This window comes from Podarcis melisellensis, assembly GCF_964234715.1.
Source record: "Podarcis melisellensis genome assembly, chromosome: 1".
Taxonomy (NCBI): Eukaryota; Metazoa; Chordata; class Lepidosauria; order Squamata; family Lacertidae; genus Podarcis; species Podarcis melisellensis.
Window position 1 is genome coordinate 58,309,190 of NC_138528.1, and position 20,162 is coordinate 58,329,351.

At 41.0% G+C, this 20,162-nt stretch overlaps 1 protein-coding gene and 1 long non-coding RNA gene across 2 annotated transcripts in view; one reads left to right on the top strand and one right to left on the bottom strand.

Moving 5' to 3' along the window:
* Positions 1-2,456: 2,456 nt before the first annotated feature.
* TPCN2 (two pore segment channel 2) overlaps positions 2,457-20,162 on the bottom strand; it is a gene marked incomplete at its 5' end in the record, with an annotated part of 28,452 nt that continues 10,746 nt past the window's right edge. The window contains 20 exons of the mRNA XM_081891522.1: positions 2,457-4,218; positions 5,070-5,155; positions 6,063-6,144; positions 7,156-7,238; positions 7,390-7,474; positions 7,623-7,696; positions 9,738-9,809; positions 9,927-10,026; positions 10,770-10,819; positions 11,187-11,315; positions 11,404-11,463; positions 12,145-12,264; positions 13,804-13,890; positions 13,996-14,077; positions 14,173-14,270; positions 14,943-15,007; positions 16,218-16,283; positions 16,975-17,074; positions 18,536-18,608; positions 19,635-19,741. Of these exons, the coding sequence (XP_081747648.1) occupies positions 4,140-4,218; positions 5,070-5,155; positions 6,063-6,144; positions 7,156-7,238; positions 7,390-7,474; positions 7,623-7,696; positions 9,738-9,809; positions 9,927-10,026; positions 10,770-10,819; positions 11,187-11,315; positions 11,404-11,463; positions 12,145-12,264; positions 13,804-13,890; positions 13,996-14,077; positions 14,173-14,270; positions 14,943-15,007; positions 16,218-16,283; positions 16,975-17,074; positions 18,536-18,608; positions 19,635-19,741 (1,698 nt within the window). The 3' untranslated portion in view covers positions 2,457-4,139. The remainder of the gene's footprint in view (positions 4,219-5,069; positions 5,156-6,062; positions 6,145-7,155; positions 7,239-7,389; positions 7,475-7,622; positions 7,697-9,737; positions 9,810-9,926; positions 10,027-10,769; positions 10,820-11,186; positions 11,316-11,403; positions 11,464-12,144; positions 12,265-13,803; positions 13,891-13,995; positions 14,078-14,172; positions 14,271-14,942; positions 15,008-16,217; positions 16,284-16,974; positions 17,075-18,535; positions 18,609-19,634; positions 19,742-20,162) is intronic.
* On the top strand, positions 7,709-9,540 carry LOC309359050. Its single transcript, XR_014163708.1, has 2 exons — positions 7,709-8,413; positions 8,791-9,540. It is a non-coding gene; the product is annotated as an uncharacterized lncRNA (long non-coding RNA).

Consider the following 20,162-nt stretch of genomic DNA (forward strand, 5'->3'; position numbering starts at 1 on the left):
CACACTGGGAAAGCCTTGCTTCCCTGATGAGCAATAAAACTCACTGAGTGACTCTCTCTCAGCCTAGCTTACCTCAAAGGATGTTTTAAGGATATAGTTGATTTGGCAAGCAGGGGAAGAGATGGTACCCTGATTTCCATGGAGGAAACACGGGATAAAAAATGAATGAGCAAATATTACTCTGTTGCTCGCTTGTGTAATCCGACTCATAAGGCAGGAATTTAAGCAAAAATATGGCAACACCAACTGAGCTAAACAATGCACGAATAAGAGGTTGACAGTAACCCACCTCAGACAAAACTGCCCCCAAAAATCTAGATGCTCAAAATGTTCAGAAAACCAGAGGACAGCTTAAGATTTCAGACAGCCCAATTTCAAACAAGCAGTCACACAAAATAAATGGGAGGATTCCAGTTGTTTCAAAAATATTTTACTATATTAACAATTACATTCAAATTTTTGTGCTCTCAGTAATGGACTTGCATTGATACACTTAATTTTTAATGCATTTTTTAAAATGACAAAATACACAATCCTAGTGGTTTTTCTATAAAATATCCCAGAGCATGAATAAAAGGTATGTTGCATTGATATATTGGACACATTGTACTGGTCAAATGGCACTATTTTATCTTATTGAAAGTTGCATAAGAGGAACTTTTTGGGAGCCCCAACTGGTGTTAAGAGTATAGAAAATTTTACTCATTTTACTTGTAATTTGAAAAAGCAAAAAATTACAGAGACATACTGTTCACAACTAAAGGTGAAACTAAGTTAAGACATGCCCTAGCCATTATTAGATGGAGTAACATAAAAAACAGTCCCAAAGTTCCCATGAGTTTATTATAAATGAAGAACCGGGTAAATTAATCTGGCATGTCACAGAGACAGCTATAGTATGTTCATTATTCCTAATGCGCTAGCCTTGCACACACAGGCATATTTTTATTTTATTTTTGTATGAGGGGAGCATTCAGAACTGCAATCCTTTATGTGCAGTCTGAAGTGGTGCAGTGCTGGATGTACGTACAGTGGTACCTCGCAAGACGAATGCCTCGTAAGACGAAAAACTCGCAAGACGAAAGAGTTTTTCATTTTTTGAGTTGCTTCGCAAGACGAATTTCCCTATGGGCTTGCTTCGCAAGACGAAGACGTCTTGCAAGTTTGATTTTCAATGCATTCCTATGGGAATCCGTGCTTCGCAAGACGGAAAAACTCACAGAATGAATTAATTTCGTCTTGCGAGGTACCACTGTATAAGCTAAACAAGCTATAGCTTAGGGGCCCACTATCTTGGGGGCCCCCAAAAAATGTAAAGGGAAAATGTACTGGATCAAAAACTTTGATAAAATACATATTTTGTTATGTGCAAATGGCTTTAGATACCTATTAGGTCCATAAATTACCATATAGCATATATTCAAAACAAAAAAACAGTGGAAATTTGTTGTTGACAAAGGACAGCTGGACATATAATGGGCCCCATTACCTTCAGTAGCTTAGGGCCTCATCAAGCCTAAATCCAGCCCTGGCTGGAAGTATTCTACCATATGACTGTGCTGAATGCGTATGTTGCCCTGAAAGGGCTCTACTGATGCTAAAACAGGAATAATCCCGGGGCTGGTATAATGGAGCATACATGTGAAATTGCTACAAATCGATCACTACTCATTGCTTCTTTTTTACAATTCCATTTATCTTTGCTCGTCAACTGCAAAGATTGGAACTGTTTTCCTGAGGAATGAACTTGGTGTGCCAGTTTCTCTAATTTGTGCGGCAGGTTACTCAACACATTCTGATGTCCCTGTTCAATTCTCTGTACACTCCCCCCCACCCGTTGTCATTTGGGGGACAAGTGGCACCTCTCAGGGGTCTGGCACAGGACCTCCAAGTTACTAAACCCTCAAAGCTATGCACAGCATGTCTAAAGAGGAAAAAGGATCCCAACAGACAGTTTAAAGAAATTAAAAATTCAGGATTGCAATGGCCAAGAGGTTACTTGGTTTAGAACTGCTTATGAATCTAGAATCTACTTGCTAAGACTGTAGATGAAGTTCACAGGGAGGATGGGGAAAAGGGGGCAGAGGATGCCTTATGATGAAAATAACAGAAAGGGGCTATTTAATAGCTGTTGCTGACTAAATGAATCACAGGAATGGATATCAGAAGCAATGTGTCACAACACAGAACTCCTTAACCGGCAGGGATAGTCTCCATAATATCTACTGTCTGTATCATGGTGTAATGAACTACTTTTATTTCTAAAACTATATTTTTAGGACTCTTTCAAGGACTCACATCCCAAGGTATTGCACACATGCTGTGATGGAACCACAGCTCATTCCTGCACAAGAGAATTTTGTCTAAATGCCCATGACAAATATTTAGACTACTACTACTACTACTACAATTAAAAGTACTGAGATTTTCCTACTGTAATTCTCTTGTTTTAAAAAAAAATTGATGGCACAACAGCCTCGAATTCTCATTTTACTAATATAAAATGGATGTTTGTTTCACCGTTGTCTAATGGGATTCAACAGCAACGCAATAGTCCAAATACCAAAGGCTGTCTAGAAAGTTTTATTTCACACTGCCAATAACTTCAGAGTCTACACTTGAAACATGGCTTTAAGCACCAGTCTTTGTAAGCATGGCAATGTAAGGAAGCTACAGCTACATGCAACCTCAAGATCCCATATGTAACATTCTAGCAAAATACCAAAGCCCTGAGAAACAAAAGGATGATAATGGGAATAGCCAGAACTATGGAAGGGTAGTACAATTAGGAATGAAACATGCGCTCGGCAGTCTAACAATTTTATGAATGTGTAGAAGCAAAACCCCTAAGAGCAAAGGGGTGCTCCCTCGCATCTTCTACTTGCCATATAAAAACCATAGTGGTGCTAATCCAGAAGCAGTCATGTTCCACAAGGCATTGTGCATGATCAGATAGTGGCCTAAGATAGCAAATGAGGCTGTGCGTTCTCCTCCATGCTGCAAGAAAGAGGTGGCTCCTCCTAGAAATCTGGTGAGCATCAAATTTGCCCACAGGTTTCCCAAACCAAAACATGGCACAGAAGCCTGCTTCAATGCACATGTCTCCCTTATTGCAACAAGGCATATAAATATACATATATCTGTATATCAACAACAAGAAGGAGGCACAATCCATCACGCTCAACTATTGTGAAACTGCCAATCCATTTAATAAGGCATGTGTGGGAATTTAAAATAGGGAGAGCAGGTCTGCGGTTCTCAAACCGCTTTAGTGTAAACCCAGCAACAGGAACAACTGAGTGCAATTGCTATGAAGATGCTGTACTGGCACTGCATTATTCTTCATTCTAACCTAGGCTGCATATACACTTTACCGTTAAAGCACATTCAAAGCATATTTTCCTCTCAAAGAATTCTGGGCACTATAGTTCATTCATCGATGATAGGAAACGAAGTTCTCTAAGGGGTAAACTACAGCACCTAGAATTTTGGAGAAGACTGTGTTTTTGATGTGCATATAGAGTCATAGATTTACCACTTTGGAGCAGGTGATATTGGAAAAGAATTCCCAGGATAATGGCATCTTGTTTCAATCCTCATGCTTTTGCATTAAATATTTACTTTTTTAAAAGAAAAAAGATGCTATTTTCCAAGAACTTTCCCCATTATCAAGGCATTGTCCGTGGCACATCACACACACAAAAATAACAGAAAAAGTTAAGTCCAACTATCTACAGAGTTTATGTTTTCAAATGCTAGCAGCAAGCCAGCATAGTAGTTCTACATCTTCCACAGTTTCCATTCTAAAGTGCAGTGTCATTAATGCATTTCCCTTCTTTAAAAGACTTAATTGCTCTGTCACATTATTTCCCAGATTTTTAAAGTTCTGTATTTTTAATGTGACAGCGCCATAAGCTTATAAAAGTCAACTTAAAATAAAGTCAAATTAGGATTTAAAAAAAAAATGTTTTAAATGAACCATTTAAAACAAACCTTTAAAGACCATGTACTACAGGCACCATTCAAAAATAAAATCAAAGATATAGAGTACTTCTTTCAGAAAGATTCCCGATATCTTTCCTTCTGCTACAAAACCTGCATGCAGGCATGACGAGGAGAAACTGCTGCTTCCACCTGTGTCATCTACATAGATGCATATGTGGGTGCTGGTGAAGTTTTTCAATTAGCTCTTCTTCTGTAGGTTCTTCCAAAACATCCCTAGAAGGACAAAACAGGAGCCATTAGAAGTCAACAGAGCTAATGTCTCAGCGCAGATTTTGCACACCTTTATGTACTCTAGATATGAGGGACGCGGGTGGCACTGTGGTCTAAACCACAGAGCCTAGGGCTTGCCGATCAAAAGGTTGGTGGTTCGAATCCCCGCAACGGGGTGAGCTCCCGTTGCTCGGTCCTTGCTCCTGCCAACCTAGCAGTTCGTAAGCACATCAAAGTGCAAGTAGATAAATAGGGACCACTCCAGTGGGAAGGTAAACGGTGTTTCCATGCGCTGCTCTGGTTCGCCAGAAGTGGCTTAGTCATGCTGGCCACATGACCCGGAAGCTGTATGCCGGCTCCCTTGGCCTATAGAGTGAGATGAGCGCCGCAACCCCAAAGTCGTCCGCAACTGGACCTAACGGTCAGGGGTCCCTTTACTTTTACATACTCTAGATGCAACTTCTGCAGTTGCTTGAACATCAATAACCTCTGTGGTGGCACACACTTTCTAAGTTGATCTTCAAGGTACAGTTCGCCCACAAAATGTTTTACAGTTATCCCATATGCCCTTGCAGAGAATATAAAAGAATCCAACATCAAAAGGGATTCACTCTCTTTCAATCAGGGAAAATAATACATCTTTCTAAAATCTGGTACCACACTGTGTCTTGACCATACTGTGTCTATAAGGTTGGTCCTTATTGAATATTCTGATCTTTAATAGAGTTAAGAAACAATCACTTGTGGAACACAAACTTCGTAGCCCTTAGGGAAGTTCTAGTGTCAACAGCCATTCAACTAGTCCTTAAAATGTGTTTTAAATCAGGAAATAAGATTAAGCACTCCATACTCACCGGAACATGAGTTCCATTGTCATCTGGTATTCAACTTCTGAGAGAGATGGTCGATGGCAGAGACGGTCCCATTTATGGATAAAATTCTGCCAGTCAAGAGAAAGAATGGGAAGAGGGCTATTTCAGGTGGTCTTTCTGAGAGGTGCTCCTCTCCACACCCACCAGGCAAGCATGACTCTACTCATGGAAGCAACCATTCATGGAAGCCTCAGCTGAAGGCCCCAGAAAAGTGAGGTGCACCAGGAGCAGTGGAAATCTGCTCTCCCAGATTTCATGGAAATTGGTGGTGAAACTTCCATGACTTACCTGTCCCTAATCACCACAGCAGCCTTTCTGTGCTGAGTAAAAGACAGACAATTTGAACTGGCTCTAAGTCTCAGGATTTAAGGTGGCCCAGGCAAGGACAAGGCTTTTGAAATCAGTCTAAATATTGTTTGGGAGAGGTACTGTAGGGCTAGACAGATGTGTCTAAATGGCTATCAGAACAATAAAATAAAATAAAATAAAATGTTTTCATTGTATTTGGGTGTCAAGTCATTTAAGGCTTTGTACACTGGTTCTAACACTTTGAGCCTGGTAGTTCATGTGCAGGCAATGCAGTTCCATGAGGAAAGGGGTGGTATATCTCTTGCCATATCGTTCAGCAAGTGGGCTTGCTACCCTGTCCAGAACAAGCTGACAGCCCTGTGCCTGGACCTGAGCCCTAAGGACCAACAGGGCCTCCTTCTTGTCAGGCTCCAGTTTCAGTTTACTGACCCTCATCCAGCCTGTTGCTGCCTTTGGACACCAGTTCAGCAACTGAACAGCCCTTTCTGATTCAGATGGAATGGAGGGAAAGAGCTGGGCGTCATCCGCATACTGACAACATTGTGTTCCAAATACTGCCTGTACGATAGCATAGCTTGCCTATTCCATTTATCCATCAGAGGGTTTGCTACTTCAAGAAGAACAAAAAGTGAATTCTCTTGGAATAATTAAGCCCATCGGCATTACCTCCAGAAGCAAAGCAATGAACAGATTGACCCAGATGACAGAGGAAATCAGCCACCAGGAGACAAAGTATAATTTTGACCATCTAGGGAGGGAAACAGATACATATATTTAAAGATAATCAAACAGCACCTATTATTCCAAATGAATGGGTTGGATCCAGACTTAATCATGCTTAGGCTAAGCCCGTTGAAATAAATGGGATTTAAGTTAGTCAGGCATGATCAACTCTAGATTCAACCCAATGTGTGCTGCTCATGCAGGTGGACAGGCGGACCACACATACTGGCAGAACTTCAGAGGAGGTCATTCAAAAAACACCAAATTGCAAGTTCCACAATCAGGACATATTCCAATCCCAGCTCTCCCTAGTCATGAAAGATGTAGCACAGCACTCCAACAATTCTTTCTTCCAATATGTATGCCGGTGTGAATAGACATGAGCTTCAAAACATATAGACCAGCCCTGGTAAGTGACATGAAGTAGATTCGAGTTCTTTTTTGTCTAGCAGAATGGTCACCTTTAAGACTATCCCATTTCTCTTTATTTATGCTCTGGACTTCACAAGGGATCCATGTGTTCTACTGGGGATAAGTCTCCTAGCTTACACATTTTCAAAAAATGAAATAATAACCATGGTCCCCATAACCCTGGATGCAGCCTGATCTCCATTAGGGGGTTATCCTACACTGTTTCTTAAGACTGCAGATTTTAGAGCTTTCCTATCATGCCCTGATATGTGCCTCTTTCTCCCACCCCACTCGCCCACCCACCAAACAGTACAATTCTGCTGTTCTTATTTGTTTCATTTATCACCCATAAAAGTATTTATTTTTTAAAGAACAAAATGTTCTAGAGAACTTTAAGAAACCTCACTCGCTTGGTTGGTCCTGATAAAGGGACTATCTGCTGGTTGCTTTAGGGTTATTTCCAAAGGGCCTACAAAATGCATCTCTCTGTGCTGAGTTTCTGAAGCAGCAGCACATGGCACTCTCCATACTGCAGAAGCAGAGCAAACTTCTTCCCCCCAAAATGCAAAGATCTTTTTTGCTTTGGAGACATCTGCCAAATGTACAGCTTCTGCCCATTACTTACGGAGATGAGTATCTGGAATATGCATCCAAGAAAACCTGCCAGTTGTTCACAACCATCACATCCCACAAAGTCACCAGAGATGCCTGATGGACAAGAATGAAAAAATGAGCCATAATGGAGATTATTCTAATTTGAGATTTAGAAGCAACAGCAAAGAGAGGAAACTGGTAGGCCTCAAACAAGCCAACGGGTAAATGTTGAAAATGACAAGCAATCCCTAATGAAAACACTCACCGCAAAGTCATCAAAGTTGTTTGGCCAATACTGCAGCTGTTCAAAGGTGCCACACTGCAAAGTGGCATTTGTTGCATTGACACCGCTATAAACGGAAAATAAGTGTAAAGTTGTTTCATTATTGAGCACAATGCATCGCAGGACCAGATTAGATGCTGCTCTGCAGCTGGCTATGTTTGCACATGGAAATTACAACAAATTCTGCCTTAAAGCCACATTTAAGTGAGACTTACCTGGTGCTTCCCGTGGGAGTAATGGCACCCCTAAACAGCTCCATCCCTACTATTGCAAATGCATAGAAAACCACCTGGAGAAGAACAAATTGGGCATCAGTTATTTTCTATTGCTAAGCTACCAGTGCAAAGTCACTGGCAGGACGGTAGTCATTTTATAGGTAAGCTCAACATTTTCCAGAGCACGCTAATCTTTGATCACTTTTGAATTTTAATATAAGCAGTTTGGAAAAGAAGCGAAGACAGCAAAACCTCAAAGCACCTGCTCTGTAGTTATCTCACTGAAGCAAAATACAAGCCCTAGGAGCAGATTCATACACGGATGGGTGGCTCGCGCCAGGATCTTGGTGCATGCTCCTTCATGTGCCTTATTCATGTGGCTTATTCAGATGACAGCATCATGTGCCCTTTCTGAATGCCTGCCTTGCTTTTCTAATACAGCACAACAAACCCCTGTGTTGCAAACTTAACACAACAAACAACACAAGCAACACAAAGACCAGTATACTAGATAGCACTGTAGTTCTTACTGCATAATATACATGATTTAGTACAACAAAAACAAAATGTGTACACTTGTAAATTCTCTAATATATTTGAAAACAGATAAACATATGTCTGTCAATCTTTGAAAGTCCGTAAAATATAATAAGTCTTTGGTTGAAACAAAGTTATAGATGCTATCCTGTGGGCTGAGCGGTGTTGTTTGTTGCCTTGCTTTTCTGGCTTTGAGGATTGTGGTCAAACTTTCTATAAGCCCTAATTACACCCACTGGCACATACAGATAAAGGTAAAGGTAAAGGTACCCCTGCCCGTACGGGCCAGTCTTGACAGACTCTGGGGTTGTGCGCCCATCTCACTTAAGAGGCCAGGGGCCAGCGCTGTCCGGAGACACTTCCGGGTCACGTGGCCAGCGTGACATCGCTGCTCTGGCGAGCCAGAGCCGCACACGGAAACGCCGTTTACCTTCCCGCTGGTAAGCAGTCCCTATTTATCTACTTGCACCCGGAGGTGCTTTCGAACTGCTAGGTTGGCAGGCACTGGGACCAAGCAGCGGGAGCGCACCCCGCAGCAGGGATTCGAACCGCCGACCTTTCGATCGGCAAGTCCTAGGCGCTGAGGCTTTAACCCACAGCGCCACCTGCGTCCCGGCACATACAGATACAGACACATAAAGAGGTAACTTGTGCTTGTCTGCAGCACATAGCTTATGGTTCATGGAACAATCATTGGCCACATTATGATTCTCAGTGTCCTGACACCCACTATTGCTTTGCTCAATTTTAAGTAAATAAATAAATCATAGGAACATTTCCAACAGCTATCTGTGTTCAGATCAGAGGCGACAGGCCCCTTTCCTAAGCAATTTGCCATCTAAAATAGGCACATTGAAACAAGAGAGGAAGATAGGAAACAGGCAGTTGGAGAAAAGTGGCTATTTAAAACAAAAACAACAAACTTTTGCTTCTGGCCTTACCGGGATAGCTATCTGTTCCTACGCTTCCGTGATAGAAAACTCCCACAAAGCTATTTGAGAGATTTATCTTCACCTTGCAATTCCTAAATATGTCAACAGATGGCACTTCACCCTTTAGGACAGAGCTTTCCAAACTGTGTGTAGCAACACATTAGTGTGTTGGCTGCAGCACATAAGTGCTCCTACTGGGGCTGGAAAGGGGTTAGTTTAACCTCCAGTTTGTTAGTAAAACTGAATTGCTGTGTCGTGAAATGATGCATGTCTAAAAAGTGTGCCATCAAGGTGAAAAGTTTGGAAAGCTCTACTTTACGACAACTCTTATTTGTAGCCAATTAAGTTTTACTCTGATTACCCAATGGGTTTGATCATTTCAGTGGATTTACTATGAGTAAAATTTAGCTGACTACCACCCTTTACTTTTATATAAGCATCTTATATATATTTTTTTAAAAAAACAACCATAAATGATGCCACACATTATTATAGATAATGCTGTGATAATGGTGACCATACTGATCCCACTAGGGGGGGCAGAGTTTGCTTGCATATATTCCATTGCCAAATAATTGTTTTATAAATCTATTTCATTAGGATGAAACATAGAAGGAGAAATGAATCTTTCTTGGCTTTCACTTACCACTAAGATCCCTGCGAAAGATCTTATGTTTTTCACAAGGTCCAACAGTGTACTGGCAACTAAGGACATGAACTGGAAAAAGAGATAGAATCATTAGGATTTTTTTAATTTTAAGAATAGTTCGTATACTTATGAGAACAGAGACTATAACCAAATTCAGATAAAAGCAACACAGTGAAGCAGAAGTACCTTTATGTTGGGGATGATCCGCAGAAATCGGAACACAATCAGCATGTTTGCCAGGCGAACCATGTCCCACAGAGAGAGCAAGCCCAACATTTCAGGTCTCCTAGAATTAAGATACAAACAAAACAAAACAAAAACCTGGGAGAACGAACCAACACTATAAACTACGACTGCTTTTCTAAGCCAACTAAAAGTGTGATCTTACTCAAGCAAGATGTTCATGCTAGTACTGGAAAAAGGAACACAATGCCACACCTTTGCCTTAAGAGTTATAAGCTGATAATGGCACGGTCATTTCCCCATCCTCAGATCACTGGGATCACACTCATCGTGACTATTTCAAGTATTAATATGGCAGTGGGGAGGGTGCAGCGAGGAAAATCATGCCTATTTCTTATCAATGTTCCAACTGGCCTGCAACCCTCTTATCAAACTCCATTTTAAAGGGGCTTGAGACTGAAGAGAAATACAACATTTTGGCTATGATCATACAAAGCCCCATGGCTCCAAGCCTGCTCTTTGCTCTAAAAGGATTTTCCACTGTCCATTGCAGATACTTTCAGATCCCCATGTAATACAGATTATAAACCAGTATGTCCCTCCTTACAGTGCCACATCATCATAATCATCAATATATTCCTACAAATAAAGAGATACTAGAATCAACCACTATCAGGAAAAACAACAGTTGATTTTAGAGATGGATGTGAGGCAGCTCCTGGTCACGAGTTTCTAGCCCCACTTTTCCCCAGCAAGATTTCTAGCAAGAAGCAAAGTGGATGTTGGTTAAAGCATCAAAAGTTGCTGGTTTCTGGATAGCTGAAATTGCTTACAAAGAGCACATACCAGCCTCGATGAGGAAATCCATAGACAGCAAATGTCGACACCTCCAAAACCTTTGAGAAGAAGGAACAGAGCAAAGCTATAGGAATTTTAATTGCTATTCAATAACTGAAATTTAAGTAGTAGAAAATATCTGTTGGAAACAAATGTCCTATTAACATGCTGGGGAGGGATCTTTATTACAAGCAAAGTCCTAAAAGTTTTCTTTCTTTCTTTCCTCTGCATCCAACAAAGTAGTTTTCACCCAGGAAGGAAATATAACCAACACAGTCATACTTTTAAACTCAAAACACACACACACGGCCTGGTGAAGTCACATGTACATTCTCTTTTCCTATCCTCCAGCCATCAATTTGTGGTCAGTGGTCATCTTTACAGTAAAAAAACAAAACAGAATGGAACTTGCGTAGCAATACTCACCATCAGAACTACAGTCAGAAGGCCATCAAATATGTTGCTTGGATAAGATATGTATCTTTTTAATCCCAGTGCTAGAATTTTCAATGACATTTCCAGGAGGTAGTAGAAAATGAAGACACAGTTTATAACCTTGAAAATTTAGAATTGAGATGCACATTAAGAATTGAGCATTTGGAAGAGCAACTCTTACAGAGAAATCCAGAGAAAGTGGCCTTACCCCTAAAAAAAAGTCATCCCGTGCAGCAGGTTGCTTATCTGCATCTAGTACCATGACCACCTTAAGGGGAAGAGAAACGGATACTGGTCAGTTGGCACCAAACTTTTAAACTACAACATTATGAAGTGTCCAGAGCAAAGTTGTTCAGAATTGATGCCTAGCACATAAAGCAAGATAGAAAAAGGACCAGACTGTAATTATGTTATAAAGACTGCATTCTCGCCCACTGACCATGGCAGCAGTCAAATATTTTGAGAATCTTCAACAGTTAGGACATACCTAACAGTATATCCATGCATCTCTCATTCCCTCCCTGCAATAGATTCAGGCATCCCCCAATAGGAAGACAAGAAATCTTTAGCTGTAAAAGCCACTGCGCTTCAAGGGACAGCAAGAACAGCAGCTATCTGATTTGTTTTGTTTTGTTGTAATTTACACAGAGATACTGTTGGACTCCTCTCAACCTCAGCCAGCATGGCCAATGGTCAAGGCTGATGGAAGTTGCAGTGTGGCAACATCTGGAGGGCCACTGGTTCCCCACCACAACATTATCAGTTACTGGGGAGAAACAACAGGAAAGGGCTTCTGGATGCTTCCTGGAGTCTTGGTCTGATTCAGCAGGGCTTTTCTTACGAGAACAATTGCATCACAGAAAATGACAAGAGAACTGGGCTACTAAACTGCCCCGCTAAAACTTGCCTTAATGTAAAATCACTACTATTTGACACATGTTATACTTACGCACACAGACAAAACGTTTGCTACAGCAACTGCATTCCCTAAATAGCCAAAGTAACGGTGACCAAAGACAATTTGGATTCTCTGTAGAAAAGGTGACTGATAATCTGGCCTGGGAGGACGCTGAAAGAAAAGGATAGGAAAGTCTTGTCAACATGACCTGCTGTTTCTTCAATAACACACGGCCTTGAAGAGGCATCTCTTTGACTTAGGATACGTATCCCTAAGGCCTGCTGCAACCGCACTGTGACAGCTCCACATCTGCATGCAGCCCCTCTTTAGAGACCAAGAAGAAAAGGATGACAGGGAAACTGTCCCCACCCAGAAATCTCTGAGTGCAACAAGATTAATTCCCTGGCCCAACACAATACCCGCTGGCCCAGTTAATCATTTATTTGCTTAAAATGTCAAAAAAAACACCCCAAAATGCAACAAAGGTCCAGTTATCAGCACCGATCATCAATCAAAGGGGTACAGTTAGTAGAAGATGATCTCGCTCAAATGATAGACTGTACAAATCTCTTGCATCAGTTATGGAATATTTGTTCCAATCAGTAAACAAAAAACCACTCTTACCACATTAAGCCAGCTCAACATTACTACTAATTGGAATCTTTAGAAGTCCTTCTCTGGGAACCTTATATAACTGGTGGAAAGGTGTATTCTGAACAGTTTTCATATGCATAGGGCATCTTTGTCTGATATCTTCACTTTGTATTTTCTGCACACTTTTTGGAGCAGTGAGACCCTATTCAGAAAGCAGGGATTCATATCTCACTGACCAGCTATAATATATTATGTTCAGCTTTGCTTTCTTTTATTGGTAGGGGAGCAGCGATTTTCCAAATATGCTTTGAGATTTAGGATATACAGAAGCCCTATGCATTTGTGAGCCATATGTAGAACACTCCTGTGGGGCCACACATCTATTCCCATTGCTGGTGTTATGCCCTTGCCATTAAACTGCCCTCAACCTTCACATATTGAGCACAGAGGTCTGAAAAGGGAACCCTCTGTGGAAGAGCAGCCCACACACAGAGGCTCTACACAAGCAGAGTGTAGAGCCATTGGGTGTCCCAGTTGCACGGAGCTTAGATGTGTGAGCAGCTGCTTGCCTGAAGGGCCCATTGAGGCAGACACAGTGATGCCCCATCAAAGGCGGGGCTTGAAGTACAGCCCCACTCCTACTGAGGTATGGGAGTGCCCTACCCTCAAGTAGACACATCATTAGAGCTAAGAGGAAACAGAAATTGAAAGGTTACTGTTCTGCAGAGAAGCAAATGCACCAACAAACCAAACAAACCCCTATTTGCAACTATTCACATTAACTTTATCCAAGCAATTCTTTATTAGAACAACTCAGTATTAACTGCAGCTCCTTCAAGAGTTCTCAGACTCAACAAAGCTAGAAAATGTGAATACTGAAATTCTACATTTTAAGCCAGCTAAAGGGAGAAAAGTTACATGCATGATTCAGACGCAACCTTCATGACTAACACATAGCATGACTCTCAGTGAACTTGTACACCAACCCCAAATGTATAATCAGCATTTGCCAGGCTGGTACCCTGCAGATATTTTGGGCCACAGCTCCTATCTGCCTCAGTCACCACACCTGGAGGGAACCTGGAAAGCTGGCATAAATGAAAGCCAAGTCCATACCTCTTTAACTTTGTGTTTGTCCAGTTCATCAAAGAGTAACTGAAACTGAGCAGAGGTCAGACCTCCTGGGGGACACAACTCAAGGTTCTGCATATACAAGAGAAACTGGAAGTTAACACACCAATGTTGTTGTTCAAGAACATTTTTTGAATGAAATCCAACTTCTCATTAAGTTAAAAAGGTGATTCCTACCCTAAAGATTGCTTCCTTGCAGTCAGGATCCATTTTTACTCTAAGAAGAACTTGAGCTAGAGTCTCCGCCTGGACACACAAGCTACATAAACAAAGTTACAATGTGTGAGAAGGAATCATTAACCTTCTGTTCCTTGTCTCTACCCACCCTATGTGTGCTTGACGCCTTTCACTCACATGTTCTTATTGAGAGTAGTCTCCTTCAGAGAACAAAGAACTTCAAAAGCAGCCCGGATTCCTAAGCGCCTTCGGAAAAGTGAGGATTGAACCGATTTCTGAAATGGGAAGAAAAAATATATCCGCCAACACATAGGAGAAAGTTACAGGCATGAAAAACACGAAGAACTAGAGAAGAGTCTCTCTGTTTTGAAAGTGTCACATGGAGCAGAACACAAATCAAAGGCACAGGTCCAAGACAAAAAGTCACTGGGAAAAAGTCCATCATGAGCTCCTGGCCTTCAGAACATCTTCATTGGCTGAACTGATTTTCTCACTCTTGCAGGTGAGGTGGCCAGATAAGCATCTCCTTGGGAAATGTTTGCTCACAATTTTGGTTTATGAAACGTTAAAGAATACGATTCTACCTCCATCACACAAGACAGCTGCAATGTGTACATAAAAATCACAACCATGTATATGTGGAAGGGAGCGAATCGTGTAGATATTCCTCATTCTGCCATCTCCCTCCTAAGGTGGCAATCACATGGGAAAGACCCTAACCACCCACTCATGTGCTTGAAGCAGCAGCCACACATAAAACACAAGCACATGAGAGCCAACTGTGCCACAGCTGTATTCGTCCATGCCATAGCCAAAATCTTCTACCAAAGACTCCCTAAAACCCAGATTCCTGAAGGCTGTTGAAATACCCCAACAGCAGGAACTTCCTGCGCAGTAGCCCGTGCTAGGTTTCATCATTTCAACAATGTCATTTAGGCTCTACTCACCAGAAGATAGCCACGAAACTGATTGTATATTATTGCTGTCAGCAAGTTCATCAGAAATAAGTTCCCTTAAGAAAAGGGGGAAAAAATTTACTTTAAAATATATAGAAGCTGTGCTGTGTTTGTTCAACTAAGCTGATAAGAGACCCATATGAATGCTCTAGGAATTTGCATCAAAACTGCAAAAATAAGCAGAATTCCCAAGGTAAGCTGGTAAAATGGGAATTTGCTAGAATCATTTTACCACACGTATGAATGCCACATTTTAAAACCTGTTCGTGCTAGTGCACTCTTTCCAAAGAAAGGAAGGAAGAAGGTACTTTGTTTTTTTAAAGACTGGCTTAGATAACTTTACGATGTATGAAAGTATAATGAATTTTAATCAGGTGTATTTTAAGTGTCAATAGCGTATGGGAGGTAATTTCTTCTGTCCCTGAATGTTATTTTATTTTCCCAGAGAAAGCCACAACTTCGGTAGAATACAGGGGAGGATGGGGCGTATAGTTAGGGTGCTTTCAAACAGAGGCTTAATTTGCAAGCTGGTTGTGTGTGTGTGTGTGTGTGTGTGTGTGTGTGTGTGAGAGAGAGAGAGAGAGAGAGAGAGAGAGAGAGAGAGAGAGAGATTTCTCCCCCACTGGTCAAAAAATTTAATTCTGAGTTAAAATGGGGAGAGGGAAACAAGACAATGACAATAACAATAACCCACCAACAGCATACAAATCAATATGGCTAACCTGATCCAAAACACACACACACCCCACTCACACACAAAAACAAAGATCACCACAGCCAATCACAAACAAACAACCACACCCTAGGCCAACCCCAACCTCTCTCACCACCAAAGGAACACAAGTGAACAGCACAAGAAACGCTGACACCAAACCCTACATACATTAAGCATAACAGAAACATCGCCACCCGACCCCACGCCCACCCATCTTCCCTCCCTCCACCCCTTCTCTCTCTTTTTTTCCCTCCCCCTAATGTCTCAACAAATGAAACAGAATTGTAAAAATGTTACATGGAAAAAATATGAGAGACATTACACTTACTTCTGTAAAACAAGAAAATCTTTAATAAAAAAATTATTTAAAAAAATGGGGAGTGGGATATTTTAATGCCAATGATGTCCTGTGGATGCTGAGGGGAAAATGCATGAATGAGGAATACCAATCTCACAGAACTCTGGAAACACCCTTATATAGAGACAAATAAAACAAAGATCACACTGAATGACTTGCATAGGGATCTTATTCAAATGAAGCAGCAGCTTACCTATTACAGTGAAGAATATGAAGAAGATGGAATATGCTCGATTCTTAGAGTAGGCAGGAATCATCACTGTACAGCAATTTTAAAGAAGGTTAGAAAGTAATAATGAATATATAAAATGCTGAAAAAGAGAAGCACACACACCGCTTTTGTTGGGCCAATGAAGAAGTGCGCTCATTAAAACATGTATATAATTATTTTTCAGATAAAGCTCAGGGTGAACGTCTACTTATGAGGGGGGGTTTGCTAGAAGCCAGATTTGCATAATACTAAATGGCCAGCCCTTATGCCAGTCACAAAGCCAACTTCTTCTTCTCTCCAAACGGTGTTTAAAAAATCAAGGCAAACACCAAGGAACACCTATCAGAAACATGCTAGGTGTTTGAAGAGACAAAAGAAGCACTTAGTCGGCATGAAACATGGGGAAGAGAGGCAAACTGAAAAAGGCAATCAGAATTCAATTTATACTGGGGTAGATAAGAGCTTACTCTACAAGTCAAAACCCATTATGAACTCCAATCCGTAAGTAAATAAGTTTAAAGGAAAACTAGAGTGGGGGGAGGGGGGTCTTCTGTATTTCTGTGGTAGTCAAATCAGGCCTGAGACACAGTGAAAATGAAGTAATTTGCACTCATACTCCTAGCCATATGTCTCAAAGTTTGCACCACAATGAAAAGCATGAATTTGCTCAAATCTTAATTCTCTTAACAGTAGAAAGTAAGGGGGGGGAGAGAGAATACATTTAGAAAGTTATGCTTACCATCTGGATTATTTGCAGTTGTCAGCAGTACCAGCAGGGAAGTTAATGAATCTGGCAAGTTGTGAAAATATCCTTGCCATTCCTTGTCCTGCTGGGCATCCTAGTCAGAGAGCCAAGCCATTAGCAAAGCAATGCCAAGAGTCTGCCACAGCCATTTAAGAAGCATGCACAAGTCCTGGGATCGCACTGTCTGACCCAAGTGCATGATGCCGCACACACACACACACACACACACACACACACACACACTTTATCAGGCAGAATAGGACTGTGGAAGATCGGGGCCACACAACACAATGTTACAATCAATCCAGTTACTTCTGGCTTCAGACAGACAGGTGAGTACTTCAGAAAAATATAATGTAAAACATGATATTCGTTAAATTTCCACAAGACATACAACTAGTCTCAGGTGGCACTTTTTCTACTCTACTTGCACATAACAACATCATATATGAGCATCTTCCCAAAGTGGTCTTGTCTGAACTGGTGTATGAATACTAAGATGACTAGAATTAAGCTAGAATCTCAAAAAAAAGAAAGAATATTCTTGATATAATATTGCATTTTAATATCTATATAATTATTCAACATTTTATCATTTTTGTATCATTATCATAAACTGGCAGATTTGCAAACTATAACCTAAGAAAACCAATGGACTTTTATTTTTTCCAATGTTATATTTAGAAAGCAAACACATTTTTAAAAACCTGAGGGAAGGAAGGCAGCTGGGGGGGGGCACCTAGAGTAGAAAATATTCAAGCAGCAAAATGGTTAAGTATCCACTTCTGCTTGAGATCTGGAGCTGTGTTACAGAGATTTGTTCCTTACAAGCAGTCAGCTTCTAAGTGAATATGCTGGAAGAGAATTGGTACCAAATATATATTGGTACTATATACACGGGCTTGTGTGTGTTCGCACATACACACACATATACCCACAGGAATAAGACTTCTGTATTTAAATGCACAAGGGGGAAAGCACAGCAAAGTTCAGAGTGCAAAGATTCAAGAAAGACACAGTGAAATGAAGACATCCGTCTTCTACACAGGCATTTATTTTGGAGTTTGTGGTGGTTTGCATGTGGTAACTATCACCTCAGTTTTTCTTAGAGGGAACAGTTTGTGGGGAAAGCTATCATGCTGGAGCGTTTCATATATGTAATTTCTCCTATATGATATGGCAAGGGGGATTACCACTTTCTCCCTTGGAAAGTGCAAAGAGCTGAGGGAGGGAACTGAAAAGGGGAAGCTGGAGAAGTGATACTCTTTCCCACTTTTTTCAGCTCTATCCGCGTTTCAGGCTAATTCTGCTGGATCCAACTTTTACAAAGATCCTCTGGGAAAGCAAAGTGTGTACACACAAGCTTTATTTCCTTCTGATAAAGGAGAGAGATAATCCAGACCTATCATAACACTATGTCTGAAACACAGAAAAGATAGCAGACATTTCGGAAAGGGGCAATACTTTTTCCCAAAAAAACTTATTACATTTGCCAACATTTCTGACAATGCTTTCAAGACAACCAAACCCTACATGAATCGTTCGCGTTAGTTACCTTCGTTCGAGCAAACAGCAGCATGCCAAACATGGTAAAGAGAAACAGGTGAACAGCTAATAGCAGCATCACACTATTAGGGAGAAAGCGCAAATGCCAAAATTAGTTCTTTCATTAAAATATAAGAAGGATGCAAATGGAGAGATGTCAGACTACCACATTCAAATAAACCAGAATACAGCATTTTTGAGGAGGAGGAGGAGGAGGAGGAGGAGGAGGAGGAGGAGGAGGAGAAGAAGAAGAAGAAGAAGAAGAAGAAGAAGAAGAAGAAGAAGAAGAAGAAGAAGAAGAAGAAGAAGAAGAAGAAGTAGTTGCCCTCTATTCAGGAAATAATTTCTTTGGCTGAGGCATTTAAGTTATAGCAAATTTAGTCAAAACCTGGGAAGAATGAGGATAAGAACATAGTACTTTTGTACATCTTCCTATGGTAATGTAGAACTTTTCCTTGATAGATCCCTCTCAACAAGTTTCTACTATACTCCAAAGACCCCAAAATTCACCCTCAACTTGCAAATGTTGTGCCAGAAGATTATCATCAAGATGGTTTTCCTGGCTTCTCCCCACTTCCAACTGATTCCCAACCAGTCATTCCTTCAGGCATTTCCCAATTTCTACCCTTAGTTATGGTAGTGTGGTGACCCAAGTCATACTTTATGGTAAATCATAATTAACAGTTTACTGCCTTCCAGATGTTGCATTGCCTATGGCCAAGAATGATGAGAGGTGTAAAACAACATCTGGAGGGCCACAGGCTCCCCAAGCCAGGTTTACCATGAACACAATGCTCTGGGTTATTTTCTCACTTCCCACTAGTTCATAGAAGACACAAACATGGTCCCTGGCTTAGTGTTATGTCTGAAGTGGGGACCATGGTTTGTTTTGCTCATACAAACCATAATCATTCCAAAAACAAATCGGACATGAAATGTGGGTTGTTTTATCCACACACTACGGGCAGGAGCAAAACATCCCAGATTGAGATGTCATGGTAAACAACTGTGGTGTGCAAACTGGGCCACTATGGGGAAGTAAAGCCTACAGTATTTATTGATTTCTTATCTGCAGGCTGGAATATAGTTGCTCTATTACTCCTTATTACCTTGTAATTTCTGGCAATGTCCTCTTGATGCATTTTAGTGTCTTTTTCATCATTGAAGAGTTCTGAAGGAGGAAGAAAGGACGGAGGATTCGCCGTATTCTCAGACTCTTAAGATTGAAGGGGATAAATTTTGCACTTGTTAATGACAAAAAAGCCAGCATCCAAACCAGAGAATGAATTTGCTTTTTAATGCAATGTCCACATGGGCTGCTCAAGCTGAACAGTAAAATTTAGTTTTGCAAAATATAATGCAAGCACAAAAGGGAATAATTTCTTTATTTTTCAAACTGGAAGGCTGGTAACGAGACAAACAGGCAACATTTGATCACCCACATGATGTAATGACTACCAGTGTATAAACGGATGACAAGAAAGAAAAACAAGGTTTGAACAAATTAACTGGGGGCGGGGAAAACATTAACGATTAACCAAGGTGAATGCTCGTTTTGGGGCCATCTCAGTGATTGTGTTCCTTGTGGAATTCCCCCATCAGAGATATACAACAGGCGGCAACAATGCTATCATTTA